Genomic DNA, 20,719 nt, shown 5'->3' on the forward strand with positions numbered 1-20,719 from the left:
AGCCCTCAAAGGGAAGGCAATGAGAAAGAGGTAGAAAGAGTGCTTAGTGAAGTCTGGGCTTGGGAAGAGTTTTTAGTTAAATCAAGATCAGCAGATGCTGTTTAAAAAGGGATGATTACTAGAATGTATAAAACTTTTGTTTGAAAACCATAAGAATCAATCAGAAGTAGTGACTTCCCAAGATGGCTGCACAGTGCTAGAGTTGCCACCTTTTGTTGTGGCCAAACACACACCAAGACCCCACCCCTCATACCTTCCCTAATCCCCATCATCTCCTCCCCTCTCCCAGCCCACTTTCCTGTCATTTCATTACATCGTAGTCACATTAGGGGGAGGAAGAATCTCCTCTTTTCCTGGTTTGCAATTCTTCCTTTTTTTTATTTTTATTTATTTACTTACTTACAGAAAATTGTAGTAAATCTGTCGATTTAACAAACTCCAGTAGTCTGTTTTTGGAAAAAATGGATAGGTGGCAAACCTACTGCACACTGATCAACAGGTTGAGTAGAGCTTTCTGTGAAAACTGCAGCCCTGAAAATAGGGCAATTACCTATGTTCATGAAAAAATATAGTTACTGGTTTATAATTACACTGCCTAGATGCCGGCAAAAAATAAATTTGGAGAAAGTAAGAAAAAAATCATCCAAGAAAAAGCTCTGACAGAAAAAAAATCCTGCAGATTTTCAGCAAAAACAGTTTGTTTTAGCTTTGCCACAGAAAATTTACTCAGAGGTGTTTTGATCAAATCAAATGTGTCAAGAGAAGTTAAACACTAAATGATTACATGCAATAAAATTAAAAGGATGAAAAATAGAAGAAACTTTAGCTAGCTGTTCAGGTTTGATAAAGCTGCAAAAATCAGAGGTTGAATTGAAAGTTTGTCTGAGCACAAGGCTTCTCAAGAAAAGCTGTTTCAAAAATTAGCAGTTAGAACACTGAGTATGCAGATAAAATCTGAAATTTCCTGCTGTACCAGAAAAGCTGAAAGAACAAGACTGTATTCATTTTATGAAAGTGTAAATTAGCAGCTGGTAATGTAAAGAAAATGAACACTGGCCGGTGAAATTGGATACAAAGTTTAATTAGCACTTTTGTCTGTTGTTACACTTGACTTCTTCAGATTAAAACAGGAATTATTCTTAGATCACTTCCTTTTAAAGCCAGGCAAAGTCACGTCATTAAAGCAAAATGCACCTAAAAATCACTGTTGTTTTAGTTGTTGTTATACATAGCTAAATTAAAATGCATTAAAACCATACTTCCTTATTTACATATTGCATATAACCCATCAGCCCCCATCTCAAAATTAAAGTACAATCCAAAATACATTTCCACAAAAATAAATTGTGCACTTAAAATAAGCAAATGTTATTGTGTTGTCACAGAAATATACATGTATGCCCCCCCCCCTAAAAATAAAGTTCAGCTTTTAATTTTAAATAGCTGGAGAAAAAAACTACATCATTCAGTCCAGGCAGGTTAGTGGCATCCACTCTAAGTTGCCACATGAATTCTTTGAATTCTAGAAAGAACAGCTCTGGTAGAATTTGTTTAGTTGAGTCTAGGACAGAAGTGGCTGTTAAAAAAAATAATTGGAAGGGCATATAAAATATTGAATAATTATAAGACTCAATCAGAGGAGGTTAGAAATTATTTGAAAGAGAGACTGGAAAGGCAGTTTAGAAATGAGCAATGGAAGGACATCTGTGTGGTTCCTAATTATGCAGCAAAGTCCAGAAGGTTTATGATTGGAAGTATTTGCCTGGGTATTTTATACCCCAATTAGACTTGAAATAAATTTTCCTGTGGTAGACCGCAAATGCTTGAATGTATGATGGGAAGGAGAGAGGGAACTAGGAAATTTTTTTTGGTATATACCAAGCAAGAAGATTTAAACAATTCCCTATAGTGTAGTATGTCAGAAATGTTAGGAAAATGTATTGTCCAGTTATATTAAGCCCTTACTATTTTTAATGCTACTGATTGCCAAATAAACGATTAGTAGAGAATGATCAAAATCTAAACCAACTGCACTTGTGCTGAATATTGTAAAAGAAATAAATGAACTAGAAGTATGATATTTAGAAAAGGGAAGGGCAACTTGTATAGAAATAAATGGAACTTGTGCGAGTAATACTGTTCAGTACATGGATAGTGAAATTTAATGGAAGGCAGGAACAGGGCAACTTACGTATGTTGGAATGAATGAAAATTGTTTAAATGTCAAATGCATAAAAATAACCAAAGGAGTGTTAGTATGGTTAGTTTTCTTTTGTATTACTTCATGTGTATTGTGCCTCTTATAATATCATGTTAAAGTCAGTCAGAGAATGTTAGAAGAGCTTGGAAAAAGAGAATAAAAAAATACTTTACAATGAAACAGTGAGACGAAATCTGTAGTGCTCCCAACTATGCAACAAAGTCCAGAAGATTTAGAATTTTTGTATGGAAATGTTTGTTTAGGTATTTTTGTACCCTAAGTAAACTTAAAAGGATTTTTCCTCAGGTAGCCAGCAAATAGTAGAGGTATGATAGACAAACGAGAGAGAGGATTGGGTTCAGTGCCCCCCCCCTCCGAGTTTATTGAGTTGGCAAATTAAAAAAAAAAATCCCTACAGAGTTCTTTGACATAAATGTTGGAAGAGCAGATGTTACTAAGGAGATTATTCTTTTGATCTAGGATCTGTATTGCCCAAGTTTCATGGAATTGGCTGCCAGAAAATCCGTTACTAGAAAATGAAGTCAAAATCATAATAAACGTAAGAGAAGTTCTGAATATTTTGAAGGAGATAAAAGAACTGGATGGTGGGATCTATAGAAAATGGAAGGAACTATGTTTATAGAAATAAATAAACTTTGTGGAAACAGTACATATAGAATAATGTCCAGAAGGAGTGGGGTTTTAGAAAAAGCATTACTTGAGGAATGTATGTAATGTTGGAGTGAATAAAAATTTCTGCAAAGAAAATGTCTATACTGCATGACAATAATAGTGGAAACTCTTAAAAAGAGTTATGATAACGTTGTGATAGAAATTGTAGGTATAATGCATGTGTGTGCTAATATTTTGAAATAGAGTTTTTAATAGTGACATCAATCTGAATGAATGACATTTAAGTTTATACATTGCTTATACATATTTGAATATAAGTAATCTGATGTGCTTTCAAAATATTCTTTTGAAACTTCAGCTTGTTGCTCTACCAGTGTGTTATGTTTTCTGAGGAAAAAAGTTTATACTTCATTGTGGTTTGCTCAAATTTGCACTGCTGTAGTTCTGGTCAGGGTCTGCTTCTTTAGAAGGTGCCACAGTTTGAATGTTTGAATCCAGAGCAGATTTTGAGAATACAGTTGTCAGTTGCCTTAGTCCTTCCATTCTGCTTAGAATTCCTGGAAGTTACTGCTTGAATTTTTGTTTGTTTATAAGTTGACCTTATTTGTTCGTAATGGGTCCATGATCCTTTTTCAGGGGAAGACTTAATTGTTTATGGGGGCTAAGAAATTTGACCATGGTACCAGGATAATTTGCTTCCTTTGCACTAACAAATGCCATAGAACTGATAATGTTCATTTGTTCTGTCATTGCATCTGTAATGAAGCACCCCTTAGATGCTGCTCTGCATTGTCATTATTAGCATATGAATCCAGGGCTCTAGGACAAAATTCAGAGCATTTTGAGTGTGCTGGCTACAAGACTCGACATTAATGTATTTCTTGCTGATTGAGGCTACCCTGTAAACGTTAAGTTAGTTAGAAGGGAACATTTTGCAGTATCAGGTCTTTAAGAGCGTCTTGCCTAGCAGGCATTGTTAATATTAGTGCCCCCCCCCCCCCCCCCCGAATTCAGACTTCATTGACATTGTTTTTCTGTCTAGAAGATGTCTGTAAGAGTCCCATGGAAGGAAACACTTGGGAAAGGTGGGAGATGTTGCCTCAGTATTTACTGAAAATGTTTTGTTGTGACTGAAAAACTGAAAAATGACTGACAAGGATACCTGTCCTTAAGAGAGCTAACAACTTGGAAAAAGTTGAGCAGATTCTAAATGGTGTTTGTAGACTATGCATGATGGTTTCTGATAGTATTCTTTCAAAAAATGGGTGGTATTTTTGGTTCATGCACTAATGGAGATATCTACTATTACATCAGGTCTTTGAGAGTGTCATGTGGTCATGGGCAAAGCCAGGGACCAGACATGTTTTATTCAGGCTGCTAAGCTTTGGTCAAATCTGGGTCTCTTGTGTATAAAAACAAAATCCAAGTTTCAATTCAGACATTAACAAATGGTTATTTTGTGGTTCAGATTGCTTCTAGCAGTTTCTGTCTCTCATTAGCTTGACTGTGGAGCCAGTGAGTGAGAGAGAGAGAGAGAGACATGGTCTTCCTGTAGCTCAAAACTGTTGCTGTTGATGTGTTTAAGCTCCAAAAAGCAGCAGTATGGGACTGACTGCCCATCAGAGGTGAGCCTCGTGTTTTGGAATGTATGGTTTGGACAGTTTTGTCACCTTTGACTTGGACTCATCCTCATGTAGTTTTGGCTCCGTGTGAGTTTGAGACCACTGGATTAAAGTATCACATTCAGCAGATTCCTCATTTTCTTAGACCACCTTTTGATGTCAGTGGATGAGTTTAGAGTGCCCACTGAAGATCTTTTCCAAACCTGTTGAGAAGTTTTATAAGGACCTAATAACTAAAATGCTATGAGAAGATTTGAAGTTGTAGTATGTCAGTATAATAGAAATTTGTGTAATTCTGAATTAACTTTTTTTTTGTACTTTTAATTTTAGATATTCTAGAGGTGTAATGTCTCCAGAACGTCATGTTCGAACAAGATTATACTTCACTAGCGAGAGTCATGTCCATTCCCTTCTCTCTATTCTCCGGTTTGGAGCCTTATGTGATGTAAGAACTTCTTTTAGTGCTGTATTTTTTTTTTCTTTTTCACACTTTCACTGTAAGCGTTTTGATTCTAAAATTCTTTGTTGTTTAATACCTATGTCAAATGAGAAACACTTTTTTGTTTTTGCAGCTTATTCTTCTGAGCTTAATTTAAAGAGTGCTTTCATGAAGAGGGTGAATTATCATAACTGCACCTGTTGATTGTTCTTGTTATTTCAAGCAGATACGTAGTATTTGTTTGCATTATAAGAAAAGACCAGTAAGTGTATGGACTTTAATCTGGTTAGTTTGAAGTACATACGTGATAGTCCTACCAGCCCTTTGGACTGTTTTAAGGGAGACAGAAGAATTAATTTGACCATGACACAGGAAGAAATTCCCTTAATGTTTAGTTCATCCAGGGTGTGATTATTGCGCACTGAAAGCCTTCTCCTCTTTTTCATAAGTGTCATGGGGATCTTCATTAGCCCACTGCACCACTATCTTCTGAGGCAGATAAGACATAATTTCATCCATAATGTGGCACTTCAGGAGTGTGCACCACCCTGTTCTATACTACACTTTTTTTCAGTGTCCGAGTATTAATTCAAGCACATTTTCAGGATGATAGACCCTACAGACCTGATATTGTCAGCATCAGGGATGAGTGTGCTACCTTCTGAGCTACTGTGATGGAACAGAATAAGCTGTAACTTTTCTTTCTGAGAACATTTAATTAACAAAGCTGCAGGCCATGCCAGTATTTTTTTAACAATTCACTGTGGAAGCTAGAGGCAGTAAAACCTCCCAAGCAGAACTCTCAAATCAGATCTTCTCTGCAGAACATGTCAAATAAACAACCATTTACTGAAATATGTGTCATGAAGCTCAGTAGCTACATATTTGAATATATGCATATTTTTAAAAGGAATGGCTTTAAAGAAAACAAAAAAATGGCTTGGTGAAACAGAGTACTCCCAATTCATTCCATCTCCTGCTACATCATTAGCTTCTCCCAGACTAGAATTTCTTTGTATTTTCAATTTACAGTGTGTAGCACTTGTACATTCTGCTGCTTTGGTTATACAGCCCAATATGTTAGCCCATAGAAGATCTTTGTCATAGCTACTGCAGTTCATTTGTTAATATATTTAAAACCTGTAGCCCAATGTAGCAGTACTTCTCAACCAATTCTTTAGCAGTGAATGTTGATAATGTGATTTTGTTGCCCTAATTATTTTCACTCAAGTTTCTGGTATTTTCAGTCCCTCCTCAGATCTTTTCCTGTTGATAGATTAGGATGCTGTCCTTTTGTGTGTTATTTTGAGAAGGCCTCTGCATGAGTTTTCTGACGAGTGTCCTTCCTGAGTACTCCAGTGCAAATATTCAAATTTTCTCTGCTCCATTTTTTTTCAGGTGAATTCTTTATTTAGTCCTCTCCATTGTTCATGTATTTGTGTTGGGAGCTGTGCATACCTTGTTAGTCCCTTATATTTGACAGCGACTTGTAGTTATTGGTTGTACCCTTATTTGATAACAAAAAAAGCATTCCCAACAGGTATATTGAAGTTGGTGGTAGATGACTAAATGGCTGTTGGAAGGAAAACCCTGCCCAGCGTAGGACCCAGCATGGGTACCTTTAGGTCACTCAATAGATGAAACACGCACCACTGTTCACATGCTAGGCAGGCATCAACTCTGGATAATACTGATTGTGAGACTACCTTATTTCTTCCTGCTCCTGTTTTGTAGGAGAATGTGGGGGTTAGGAATTCTTAGAGAAAAAAGAGAAAGATGTAACAGCATGGATCCTGTTTGATGTATCCTTGGTTGGCACCTGCCAGAATTCTGGAAGGGCCTTTGCTCAGGGAAGTCTGCTGCCTCAGTCTTATGCATGCAATAATGCAAAACATCAGATACATAACAGTGCTTCATTCTCTGAGTTTACCAGTTCGTTTATGCTGCTTGCACAGTTGGAATTATGATCTTGGCTCTTATATGTGATGTTCATGTGTTTGTCTTACAAGTTAACAGGGTCTTCATATGGCTTTGAAATAATAAGCCAATATTTGCATCAGCAAGGAGTTTGTCATAAGAAAAAACACAATATATAAGACTGCCACAAGTGTCAGAGGCTGAACATTGCTGCTTGTAGTCACCATAGGGAAAAGCATCTGGCAGATCTTGTGACCAAACAAAAAGATGGTGGCTGTTGACAACTTCTTATGTAGGCTTGTGGGAGGATTCACTTCATAGCCATAGACTTGAGAAGAAGGCAGGTTGTGACCTAAGTTACCTCTAGATAAGTTTGATGTTAAACCAGCTCCTAGTCTCCTCAACTGCTGAGCTAATCCTTAACTAGTAAGAGCTGAAATTCATTCCAGTCCACCTCTTGAGCAGAAGAGAAGGGAACTGGATGGAGGCATGCTTCTAAACAATGCTTGCAGAAGTGTATCCTTAGATGTTACCTAGTCCCCATAGATCAGCTGCAACTCAAGGCAGGTTACCGTAATTGTGTTAAAATGTCCCTTGAGTTACCTGGTTATAGATTATCAGAAATTGGAGATCTCCTTTTAGGATCAGCTAGTCAGCGAGTCTTGTCTGACAGAGATCCACCAGATTGACCCTTTTCAGGGGATAACATTTTAGCTACCTAGATGTCAAAAGATGCTTATTGAAAGCTCAGCCCATGAGTGCAAAGATAGTATAATCTGAAACCATTTCATGTCCCTGTAAAGTCCTCTCTCTGTCTCTGTCTCTCTCTCTCTCTCTCTCCCCCTTCCCGGTGTACCTGCTTTGATTTGACTAATGCACAGTCAAGTGCCTCTCCATTTCACCCAATATCTGGTGATTCTCAGTTGTTCACTCACCCTTTAGCAATAACATCACATGAGGTACCTTCTGATTAATAGGAGGACACAGGGCTTCTTCTCATTCAGATCTCTCTGATGAGTCAGAAGAACAGGCCATTCTGTTTTTGATGGGCAACACTAAGGTAACGAGTTCCATCACCCCTTTATATCCCCACTGAGTAAAATCTGCTGTGGGAGAATTTCTGTCTCGTCAAGGAACAGCATTGATTGGTTCCATGCCCTACCCCATCTTCTTCAGAAATACCGTGAAAAAAAGGGAATTCTCCAAAGATGCTGCAGTCCTGGAGTTAGTGTGTAAGAACAGTATTCATACTTTAGTGTTTGTATTTCTGAGTGTTGAACACCAGTGCAGTGAAGTTCTTTCCTGCTACACATCATAGATATAACCAATACTTTCTTAGTGTGGCTCTTCCTCGCTGTATCAGTTGATCTACAAAAGAATTTTCCTTAATAGGTTAGGTATAACCTCCTTCCATCTCCATGTGGGTAGACATTTCTTTATTCTAGCCTTGGCAGATTGCAGTTTCCTTTGAGTTGGATGAGTATGCATTTCCACATTACTTGTTAGCAGTGTAGGTATCTGATCTTTATTGTTGTTTATTTTAAGAAAGGTGTTCACTAGTAGCTAGAAGCTCCATATTTGTGGCACATTATATCATGACGAGCATCTGAAGAAATGCGCAAATATCCCCAAGCACAGGATCTTCTAGATTTTTTGATGAAAGCTGATTGGTGGAATGGGGGACCCTAACCACTAGGCCCATTAAAGAGGGTTTCCTGTAGAGGAACTGATACAGTAAGAACATACCTGATGCAGTTTGTGTTTTTCCATCATGATTTTATGAAATTAAAGAATCTGAGGATTTTGAAGGGCTTTGCAATGAAGCAGGTAGAATGTGCTCTCTTCTGCCATCTTTCTTCTAATGCTGTCCTCCTTGCAGAGTATGTAAGTTGATGGATGTCCACTTTGGAGTTGTGCTTTCATTCTGCTCCTTCTGTCAGGAAGCACCTTATTGCTGAACAGGAGTAAGGTGATACTGAGGCTCATTTTTCCTTTGGCACTAATCTTCAGGAATTCCCTTATGGTGGAGAATTGACTAATCTTTCGGTAGCCCCCCTCCCCCAAAAGAGCACAATCTGATGTTGTAAATCTTTTGTTCATTCATTACAGATAGGACCTCGGTTCCATCCTCGGAACCGATACGAACGTTTTCCAGCTCATGTAAGCCAAAAACTCTCAGCTAAGAACCTACCCACAATGCCCCTCTCCTAGATACTCCAGATCTCGTTTGCCGCGTTCCTAGTCAGACGTGTTAGCCATCTCTCTCAAAGCTAAGTAGTAAATTATTGATTTTATGACAATTATTTCTTCTAAGTTACTAAATTTTTAGTCAAGTTAGCCTTTTTTCACTGTCGCCTATAACCTTGGCCTATTTCCTACCCTTTTCCTTGGTAATTTAATTTTTTACCCTTTTTGTTACTGTCCCTCTCTCCTGTCTTTGACAGGCCTTCCCTTTTTACTAGTGGTATTCCTTAACTAGCATCACTGGTATTTTATTATTTTATCTTTATATTTTAAAGATTTTTATTATTATTATTATTTTATATATTTATATATATGTATATATATATATATATATATATATATATATATATATATATATATATTTATCTTATTCTTTCTATAGGATAGCATTGTTTTCCTTACCATGTCAGACAAAGCTAAGTTGGGTTTTAAACAGTGTGACAGTGTGACAAGTGTGGACGTAAGTTGCCTAACTCAGATACACATGTTCGTTGTGTCTACTGTTTGGGCGTGGATCATATTAAAGCTGATTGTGACACTTGTGCTAGTTTTAGTAATCGGACACTAGCAGAACTTAAGAATAAACTTATTTTAAAAGGATTACTCAAGACACCTTTCTTGGAAGCTCTATCCGGGGTGAAGGTCTCCTAAGACCAAAAAATATAAGGAAAAATGGAGTCACTCGTTTCCTGCATCCCCGTCAGTTACGGAACCAAGTCGGTTCCGTGCTTTGCCACTGACCTTGGCGCAGACCTCCACGGCACCAGGATCTGTGTCCTCTCCCTCAGTGCCGACCATAGTATTCATTCCTATTTTGGTTCCAACCATGGCACCACTGACTTCGGTGCCGTCCTTGGTTCCCACATTGGCTCCGATGACTGTACATGCCTCAGCACCATCCCCGTCCATGGTGGCAACAGTCTCCTCGGCTCCATGAGCTCCGATGACTGTACATACCTCGGCACCATCCCTGTCCACGGTGCTGATAGTTTCCTCGGCTCCATAGACTCCGATGACTGTACATGCCTTGGCACCATCCCCGGCCACGTTGCCAACAGTTTCTTCAGGTCCATCAGCTCCAAAATTCAAATACCTCCCAAGGGCAAGATATTCTCCAACTTACGACCCTTTCTTGGGGCAGAGATTTAGTCCCTTTCTAGAAAGACCTGATTCCGCTTCAGCAGCCTCCTTTAGATCCACTAGGAATTTTTCTGAACTAGACCTAGTGCGGGTTGTGGATCAGCTTCTGGCAGCTAGGGGATTGCCCATTCCAGCTAGACCTTCTGTCCCTCCTGGCTCGGATTTCTTTACCTCATCTTCCCCAGCTTATCCTCCTCCAGCATCCTCCCTTTTCCTGGTACCGATGTCCGCTTCGGTACATACTGTCTCTGCTCCGACAGCAGTGTCTCCCCTGTCAGCACCGACCACCCTTGCTGCATCGACTACGATGGAGCCGATGCTTTCTTGGAGCGGTGCTTGGACCATCCATACCTTGGCACCTAATCCGGTGCCTATTTTCTCACTGGCACCGTCTATGTCCACGACTCCAAGTTCTCCCGGAACCCCTCAATTGCAGGTGGGCTTGAGTGGGCCTGCTGCACAGGTGATGGAAATGGCCCTTTATTCCGACGGCTCACAGCCGGCACCTAGGACACTAGTGTCAGAAACCTCCCCTAGCATGCTCCTCTCCCAACCTGCTATGTTGGGTCCCTGGGCATGGGAGTCACAAGAATCCCCTGTGAAGGGAACCCCTTCTTTGGAGTCCTCCTCAGAAGATCCCACCAGGGAGCCACCCCGGATGAAACAGTGCTAAAGGAAGCACTTTGACTCCTCGGAGGAATCTATCACAGAAGACACTGATTGTGATGAGGGAGAAGGGTCCCCACACTCTCCCCCAGACGACGTTTCATTCGGAGACATTCTCGAAATCCTCAAACAGCGGGGGGGATGGAAGTCCTGTAACCCTTCTTTTGAGGAATCGGTGTTTCTGCAGGCCTTCCATGCCCGGCCATCTACTTTCTGGGTGACCCCACCAGCAGATGATCTTGTTAAACTAATTATGCAGTGTGTCTGGAAGGCCCTGGATAATGTAGAACCTGTTCCCCGGAGGCTGGACAAAATTTTGTCTACACCTGAAGACCAGCCCCATTGGTCCAAGCAACTGACAGTTGATTCGATGGTTATGGTGGCGGCCACCAAGAGGAAACTGGCAGAAGAAAGTTCCACTGTCCATCCTCCAAACAGGGAGTCCTGGACAGATTAGGGAAGCGGACCTATGCATCAACGACCTTCGCCATTCAGTCGCTGAATTATCTGACACACTTTACTCGACTCCAGAGAGACCTAATTTCTGAAATGTCTTCCTGTTTGGTGGGGGTACTGCCTGATGAGGTACGTAACACTGTAGCCTCGCAGCTAGCTACCCTTGAATCCATCTCGAACTCCTTGATGTGTTTGATATCTCACACCACTGAGGGGGCAGCTCGACGGAAAGACCTCGTCTGCTGTGGGCATACGCTTTTCCAACCCCCAAAGGTCCTACTCCAGAAACTGGAAGGGAGGAAATATATGGTTCAAGAAATCCCAAGGATCCTTTTGTGACACTCGTGGTGAACAATCACCCCTGGGGCAGAGGGGGAAACTCATATGGAAGATGCCCCTTTTGGGGTAGAGGGGTGTCTGCCTAACCAGGGAGCCAGATATTCTTTCTCCGGCAGACCCTACCAACGCTCCTGAGCAGCGGCTCGATTGCTTTCCTCTGGAAGCAGTCGAGGGTCATTTTCCTCTGCATCTACCAACCTGGCATCTTATTACTACCGATATTTGGGTGCAGAGAATAATATCCAGAGGCTACCAAATACCATTTGACTTAACTCCCAGACCAGTCAAACAAATCCCTGATGTACCACCCAATCAGAGGGGGAATTAGCAGCCTTAGAAATAGAAAAACAGCTATGAAAGAGAGTCATCCAACCAGTCCCACCAGAACAGACAGGATCCAGGTTTTACTCGAGGTTCTTTTTAGTGCCAGAAAAGACAGGGGACTGGAGACCAATCCTGGATCTCAGCCTACTGAACAAATTTATCAAACCTCAAAAATTCTGGATGGTCACAGTACAGTCCATTCTTCCCTTCCTAGGGAGGGACAATTGGATGTGCTCTATAGACCTACAAGATGCATACTACCACACAAAGATGGATCACCACTCACGGAGGTTTCTCTGCTTCCGGCTGAGAGACCATCACTACCAGTTCAGAGTACTGCCATTCAATCTCTCGACAGCCCCCCCGAGTGTTCACCAAATGTATGGCAGTTGTGGTAGCCCATCTTCGACTACAAGGATTCCAGGTGTTTCCCTATCTAGACAGGCTCACAGGTTGATACTAGGCTATTGGCCCTAGGGCCTATATAAGCCTAGCAATAACAATTTCCTGGCTATTTCTTCCCTGGACCCCTGTCTAGCAGGGAGACTGACGTAATCCCGGGTTGAATTTCCTTTCTCCCATCCAATCGTCAAGGTTCCTTTTGAAGAGGGCCAAAGAGGCGCTCTGCTTGACATGTATGGGCAGTCTATTCCAGAGTCTGGGGAGTTTCTGTGTCAGGAACCTATCCCTCCAGCATGTTTTGTTTATTGTGATGACAAGGGTTAGATCCCTGGAGCATGTGGCTCTGAGGGATTAGGATTTCCTTAAGTGTAGCATGTCCATCAGCTCTGGGTTTGACATGGCCTTGTATCTTAAGCAGAGACTGCCTCCGAGTAGACAATATGCGACGGAGTATAGCTGGAGTTTAAGGCGGTCAACGTAGGGCATCTGCTTTAGGCCTGTGATTCTTTTAGTGAGGTATTTCTGCCACTTTTCCAGTTGTTGCAGATGTCTTGAGAGGTACATACCAAACGGGGCGTTGTATTCTATAATGTGTCTAATGAGGGATGAGTACAGTGGGACAATGACCTCCTTTTTTCTGGATGAAAAGCCCTTAGTGATGAGGTGTGCCACATAGAAGAATTTCCTGACTGTTGTGGCGTTGTGGATGTCCTTCAAGAATGCAACTGCAGTCATAACATATGGGTTGTCCTGCCTCAGGCAGCCCTCGGTCGGCCGGATTCCAAAGTCTGGGTCCGACGTCGGCTGATGTCGCATTTCTCTCCGACGTCAGAGCGGCTGGAGTACATAAGCATCAGCCGACGCCATTTTCTTCAGTCTTTCTTGCCGCGCGGTGCCCGAAGCAGAAGCAGTTCGCAAGTGCCGGTCGGACAGCTCCTGTATTCTTCGATTCCGAAGTAATCAAAAAAGCTAAGTACCCCGTTGGGGACCTTTTCTTGCCTCAGCCGATGTCAGAAATTACTGAAAAAGTTAACAATTGTCTTTCTTGTGGTAAACAAATACCTCATAAGGATTTCCACTCTTACTGTCTTCCTTGCCTTGGCCCAGACCACGACGTCTCGGCCTGTGTAGCCTGTGCTCGCTTCAACAAGCGCACTCTCAGGCGCCGGGCGGAGTTCGCTGAAGATTTTTTCGGCGAAAAATTTGCTTATACAATGCCGTCGGAACTTCCGACATCGCAAACTCCCAAGAAACGAAAAGACTGGGACCGACATTCTCGGCCCGCGTCTACCGCCGACTCACGCCAAAACCTACCACGAGTGCTCCGGTTCCCCCTGAGACGGTTATTCCACCGCTCCGAACCGAAGACACCGCATTACCGACGACTCCGATTCCGGATATCACTCCGCCAGTTATTGATTTTCCTCCGGATACCGAAACCGAGGAAATGCCCGAGACCATTGCTGTAGATAAGGTCACTCCTGCACGTGGAGCTGCCAGGCCTCCTATGGCCATGTCTATTAAGGCCTACACTAGGGCTAAGGCAGCCAGCAAGACCAAGCATCTTACTGCTAAAGCCTTACCTCAGCCTACTCCAGAGACACAAATCATGACTATGGCTGCTGACTTAATTTCTATGATTAGAGGTTCACAGGCCCATCCTGAGAGAGGATCCCAGCCTCCTTCTGATAAAAGGCCCCGGGTTGAACCCTCTGACCCTATTCCTTCAGATGAAGATTCTGAGGACTCTGTCCACTCCGATGGCCAGGAAGAGCTCTTCCAGACCTATGAGGACTCGGATGCAGAGGATTCCATCCCCTCGGCCTCCCTTCCTGAGGATATTTCTTTTGGGGAAGTCCTGCATACCATGAGGGAACATTTCAAGTGGCAAGGCCAGGAATATTCTGATTCCAGAAAGCGCCTTCGAACTTTCCTTAAAAAGCCCCAGCACAGGCCCTTAGCTATTCCTCCTGTGCTTGATGTTTTGGATGATTTATATTCTGACTCTAGTGTTACCCCTGATTCTCTTCCTCCTGCTCCAGCCAAGCCAGACAGGTATTACAGGGTCCCAGAAACACATTCCCATTTATTCAGGGCCCATACTGCTGATTTGGAAACTATTTCTCAGGGACCTAAAGGTGTTTCAGCTTCCACCTCTAAAAATCCTTTGCCCTCCAACAGGGAAGCTAGGTCATTAGAGAGATGGGGAAAAAGGTCTACACCTCCACTACTTTATCTATGAGAGCTTTGAATTGCCTTTTTCATATGTTACAATATCAGGATTTCCTGTTAGAAGATTTACAGAAAACATTGGCCTCTCCTGATCCTTTAGACAGGAAGTCTTTGCAGGAAGCTGTACATAACTCTCAGCAAGTAAGCAATCACTTCCTGCAGTGTGGATATGATGCACTGGAAGCTTCATGTAGGGCAGCTATGACAGGGGCAGTCATTCGTAGACATGCATGGTTAAAAGATCAACCTCTACCAGATCATGTAAAGGCAAAACTTCTGGATGCACCTTTGGAAAAGAACAAGCTTTTTGGTGCTAATGCTAAGGATGTGTTAAAGTCCATCGAGGAAAAAGCAAAATCAGTTCAGACGGTGAAAGATTTCCTCCAGGTTCAACCCCCCAGATTCAGTAGAAATTGGCCTTCCAAAAACTGGTCCTTTCCTAATCCTGAAAAATTTCAAAGGGGTAAAAACAGACGTGGCCGAGGAAGAGGACAATACAGAGGTCCTTACAGGGGACGACAATGGCAGCCAGCAAACCAAAGAAGTGACACAGGGGTTTCACCTGCCCCACAGCCACAATCTCAATGACTTTCCTCTACTTCCGCCTACCAAGGAACAAATAGAAGCTTCCTTGGGTGGGAAATTATCTCTGTTTGCAGACAATTGGCACAGATTGACAAAGGACAAATGGATTTTGGACATTATAGACCGAGGTTACAGGTTCCATTTTCATACCTTACCAAGAAAACAAGGCATGCCAAACCTACCACAAAACCAGAGGGCAGAGGCTATCAAGCAAATCTCTCTGCTGGCTCGGATGAAAGCAATAGAAAGAGTTCCACAACAAGAACAAGACCAGGGGTTTTACTCAAGACTGTTCCTTGTTCCCAGAAAAGAATCTCAATGGAGACCAATACTGGATTTGTCCGCATTAAACACCTTTCTCATAGTACCAAAGTTCAAAATGCTGACTCTACAGCAACTCCTTCCCATGCTGGGCAAGGGGTCTTGGCCGATTACTCTGGACCTCAAGGAGACATACCTGCATGTCCCTATCAGACACAGCTGCAGAAGATACCTCAGATTTCTTGCAGGGCCAGAGCATTATCAATTCTCAGCATTGCCATTTGGCTTATCTACTGCGCCCAGAGTATTCACAAAATGCCTGGCTTCAGTAATTGCTCATTGCAGGCTCCAGGGGATCCAAATTTACCCTTACCTGGACGACTGCCTCATACAAGCGAACGACAAATTGATGTTGACAAAAAACTTGGACTATGTCATACGATTACTTCAAGCTCTGGGATACACAGTCAACTTCCAAAAGTCAAGACTGCAGCCATCCCAGCAAATAATCTTCTTAGGAGCCAAATTAGACACAGCCTCTCAAATGGCTTACCTAACAGAAGACAAGCAAGAGAAGTTAACTCATCATTTCAAAGGTTTGGCAAAACTTACCCAGATGACTGCAAGGAGATTCCTACAGGCCCTGGGTTACATGGCATCCTGCATTCTCCTGGTTCCATTAGCAAGACTATACATGAGAAAGCTTCAATGGTACCTAAAAAGCCTATGGTCTCAGCACAGCCACAACTTAGAGACAACCATACCGCTCATTCCATGCCTACAAAAGGAATTCCTATGGTGGGCCTCTGTAAGCCAGGCAAACACAGGTATGTCATTCAAAAAACCACAGATAACACAGACCATGACCACAGACGCCTCAGACCTTGGATGGGGGGCGCACATGGAAGGCAGGTGTATACAAGGACAATGGTCTCCAAAGGAAACACATCTGCATATAAACCAAAAGGAAATGCTGGCAGTAATGCATGCCATCGAGGCCTTTCAACACCAACTTCAGCAAGGCCATTTACTGATACGGACAGACAACACCACTGTGATGTGGTATATAAACAAGCAAGGGGGCACCCATTCTTACCCCCTTTGCAGACTGGCAATGCATCTTTGGGAAAAATCACTGAGCCTAAACATTCAGTTACAATCCCAGTTTGTTCCAGGCAAAGACAATGTGCTGGTGGACAGCCTAAGCAGGAATTTCACAGATCCACACGAGTGGAGGTTACATCCGAAGATCTTCACACAGCTCACTTCGACATGGGGCAGGCCAGAAGTAGACCTATTTGCCTCTCACCTCAACCATCATCTACAAAAATTCTGCTCTCTCATTCAACTGGAACTTCCTAAAAATCTATGCATTCCCACCTCTGCCACTGATGACCTCAGTATTACTAAAGATCAAAGCAGAGAGACCCAAGGGGATCCTAATAGCTCCGGACTGGCCAAGACAACACTGGTATCCACTGCTACGGAGCATATGTCACACCAAGAAGTGGGCCCTTCCCCAATGGCCTCTACTTTTGACTCAACACAACTTCAAAACAGTGCAGCCAAACCTTCAGACACTGCAGCTAACAGCCTGGGAGATCCCATGAATAACCTCAACCTATCTCTCTCCAAGGAAGTTCAGCGGATACTAACAGAGGCTCGAAGACCATCCACCAGAAAGGTTTACTTAGCAAAATGGAAGAGATTCAGCATTTGGAATACCAGCAAGGGACATGATGCATCATTATTGAACATCCCACTCATCCTGGAATATTTGGCAGATATGCTAAATAATGGACTCTCATATTCTTCCATAAAGATACATGCATCAGCTATTTCAGCTAGATATAACACTGATCCGCCTGTCTTTTCACATCCTTTGCTAGGGCAATTCCTCAGGGGAATCAAGAACATTAAGCCACCAAGAAAGGCTCCAGTGCCAGCCTTGGACCTCAATTTTGTCCTAGAAAAACTGACTCTACCTCCATTTGAGCCAGCAGCTTCAGTTGACTTGCAATTTCTCTCATGGAAGACAGCTTTCCTGTTGGCAATTACCTCAGCAAGAAGGGTTTCGGAACTACAGGCCCTAATGCCAATACCACCGTTCATAATTTTCCACAGAGACAGGGTTTCATTAAGGACCAACCCTACTTTTATGCCAAAGGTGGTATCTAGGGTTTCTTTAAATCAAGCTATTCATCTGCCTGCTTTCTTCCCCAATCCTGAGAATAAGGGGGAAAGACTGTTACATACCTTGGACATTCACAGACAACTTTGATACTACCTGGACAGAACCAAGACCAGTAGGAAGTCTGAACAACTTTTTGTAGCTTACACCCCTGCAGTCCAAGGAAAAGCAATTTCAAAACAGACTATTTCCAAATGGATTGGACATTGCATCAGATTCTGTTATTCCTTTCATGGAAAGACTGTTCCAGCCAATGTCAGACCACATTCCACCAGAGCTACAGCCACCTCTACAGCATTCTTAAGAGGGGTGCCTACTAAGGACATTCTAGAAGCTGCTACATGGAGCTCCGTGCATACATTCTCCAAACACTGCAATCTCCCTCTATACTCCAGATCCAGAGCAGGCTTTGCTTCGGCAGTCCTGCAGGGTTTGATTGCCACACCATCTTTTTCCTAGAGCATTCCTTTCCCCCAGCTAAGCTATGGTATTCTACCCATATGTTATGACTGCAGTTGCATTCTTGAAGGACATAGTACAGTTTTGTACCTACCATAAATGTAGATGTCCGATAGATATGCAACTGCAGTCGGATTTTCCCTCCCTCCATACCCCTCTATGCCTAGGGTCCACTCCTATCCCTGTTTCTCTTAGCTGGGGATATCTGTTATGATGTATCTGTTTATTGCTCATTTATTTGTCTGGAATCCTGTTTTTGTCTTCCAATTTGATTACAGCCTTCCTTGGAGGGCACCTGGCATCTGGGGCAAGAAATACTGAAGAAAATGGCGTCGGCTGATGCTTATGTACACCAGCCGCTCTGACGTCGGAGAGAAATGCGACATCAGCCGGCGTCGGACCCAGACTTTGGAATCCGGCCGACCGAGGGCTGCCTGAGGCAGGACAAACCCATATGTTATGACTGCAGTTGCATATCTATCGGACATCTACATTTATGGTAGGTACAGAACTGTACTTTATCCAAGGTGAGACCACTGTCCACCTAATTCTCTTATCACACTTTCGGTGTTTAGTGTACTGCTACCTATTTGGTAATTCATGGGTGCATTTTTTTTCCCAAAGGGGATAGCTATACATTTCTTCGCTTGAGCTTGAGCCCATGTCTCTGGCACCAAGCATCTGTTTCTGTAAGGCCCTTTTGTAGAGTAGCCACATCATTTGGGGATTCAGTAATGGCTCACAGTTTGCAGTCATCTGTGAACTTTGTTAGCCAGAGTCCATTAGTGTTGGCCTGTACTTCAGAGAAGTAGATGCCAAACAAGAGCGATCCCAGGACTGAACCCTGAAGTACTCCACTTGTCACTTGTCTGGAGCTGGATTTGGAGTCTGTTACTTTTACAGTGTGGGTTCTGTCAGTAAGCCAGTTGGCAACCCATCGAGCGACGTAGGGATTAACGCCCAGCTTAATAAGTCTATCTGTGATTCCAGAGTGGGGGTGGTGTCAAAGGCCTTGGCGAGGTCCAGATAATCTGTGTGGACCGCCTTACCCTCGTCCACGGCTGTGGAGACTGATTCGAAGAAGTCAGTCAGGTTCAGAAGACAAGATCGGCCCTTCACTACCCCAAACTGGGTGGGGTCCAGAGTTTGAAGGTTGCCAATGTCTTTGTTTATAAGTTCCATAATAATACGTTCTATGGCCTTGCAGATCAGGCTCTTCAGACTGATGGGGTGGTTGTTCCCGGGATCCAAGGTAGATCCCCCCCCTTGTGGAGTGAGATAACTGTAGCTGTGCGCCACTCATTAGGCAGGAATCCTGAGGTGAGGCTATGATTACAGAAAACCAAAACGGAGCCAGCAAACTGTAAATGAATCCAATAAAGATAAAATCCAGCCTCTTTATTAGAAAGAGATTATAACATTCATCAGACCGGTTTCGGCTGGCAGCAAAGCACAGCCTGCTTCAGTGAAAAAACATGAATGCAAAATATAACAACTTAAATACTAAATTAGCTTACACCTCATTGGTCCACTCAAAAATTCTCATTTAATCCAGGTGAAAACAAAGCACCTAATTTAGTGATCCATTTCTTTTCTTTCAGTCATTCAGTAACAGTATTGATTTCAGAGTCAATAATTCTGTCATAAAATTTGGACAAAGCTTCAACGAAAGACATCGTTGCCTGCTGTTGAATTTGGTTCCATTGTTTATTCAGTTCATCATCCGGTTGCCCCACATGGGGTTGAATTCTAACTCTTAGACCCCTAGGGGTAATGCCTTTTGCCATATAGGCTTTCAATAGTTTGGAATGCCAAACATTTGAGCGTAACGCTTTAAGATGTTTAAAGAGATTGTCAAAGGCTAAACTACAAGAAGATTCTGAACTCGTATGTTCATTACTGGAAACACCAGTGCTACCAAATCCAAGGCCAAAAACAGTTAGATCTTCTCTATCAGCTGAGAGGCCCGAAACCAAATAAGTCATCAAGGCAGGATCTGCTCACATACAAATCTAGGGAACAGGGAACTACACAGCCAATCAGGCTAGTTACCACATGTTCTAGGAATTCAGAAGTACTTATAAATAGTATTCAGAATAATTGGAACATCTTATTAAGCCACCCAGACTTATTTGACATAATACCTGAAAATGCTTATTTTCTTTTCAGAAAGGAAAGAATTTAGTTTCATGTTTTAGTCATTACAAACATACACATTCTACCAGTACTTTACAATCAACACAAACTACCTTAACTGGAGAACATCTTGTTGGATGTTTCCCTTGTGGACATTGTGTCAATTGTGACAAAATTATGAAATCTAAACAATTCACAAGTAGGAATTCTTCCAAGGTTTATGACATCCAGTTTTTTGCAAACTGTAGTAGTGAGTGGCTCTTTTGTATGGCCACTTGTAGCTGTGGGTCTTTTTATGTTGGCCAGACATCGAGGCCTTTGAAATTGCGTATTTCAGAACACATGAGTAATATTAGAACTATGAAAATTAATAGTGCTTTGTACAAATACACTTTGAAACACAATACTGCCAAATTTTCTTTCATTGTTATTGATATGATTAGGGGCAATAAACTGAATAAGACTGGTTGGCA

The 20,719-nt window shown here is 42.3% G+C and overlaps 1 protein-coding gene across 1 annotated transcript in view; it reads left to right on the plus strand.

Moving 5' to 3' along the window:
- The window catches only part of PPIP5K2 (diphosphoinositol pentakisphosphate kinase 2), a 3,486,936-nt gene that overhangs the window by 2,080,267 nt on the left and 1,385,950 nt on the right, over nucleotides 1-20,719 (plus strand). The window contains 1 exon segment of the mRNA XM_044063880.1: nucleotides 4,786-4,900. Within this exon segment, the coding sequence (XP_043919815.1) occupies nucleotides 4,786-4,900 (115 nt within the window).

This window comes from Protopterus annectens, chromosome 2.part2 (assembly GCF_019279795.1).
Source record: "Protopterus annectens isolate FY-2018-M chromosome 2.part2, PAN1.0, whole genome shotgun sequence".
In the NCBI taxonomy this organism is placed as follows: domain Eukaryota; kingdom Metazoa; phylum Chordata; order Ceratodontiformes; family Protopteridae; genus Protopterus; species Protopterus annectens.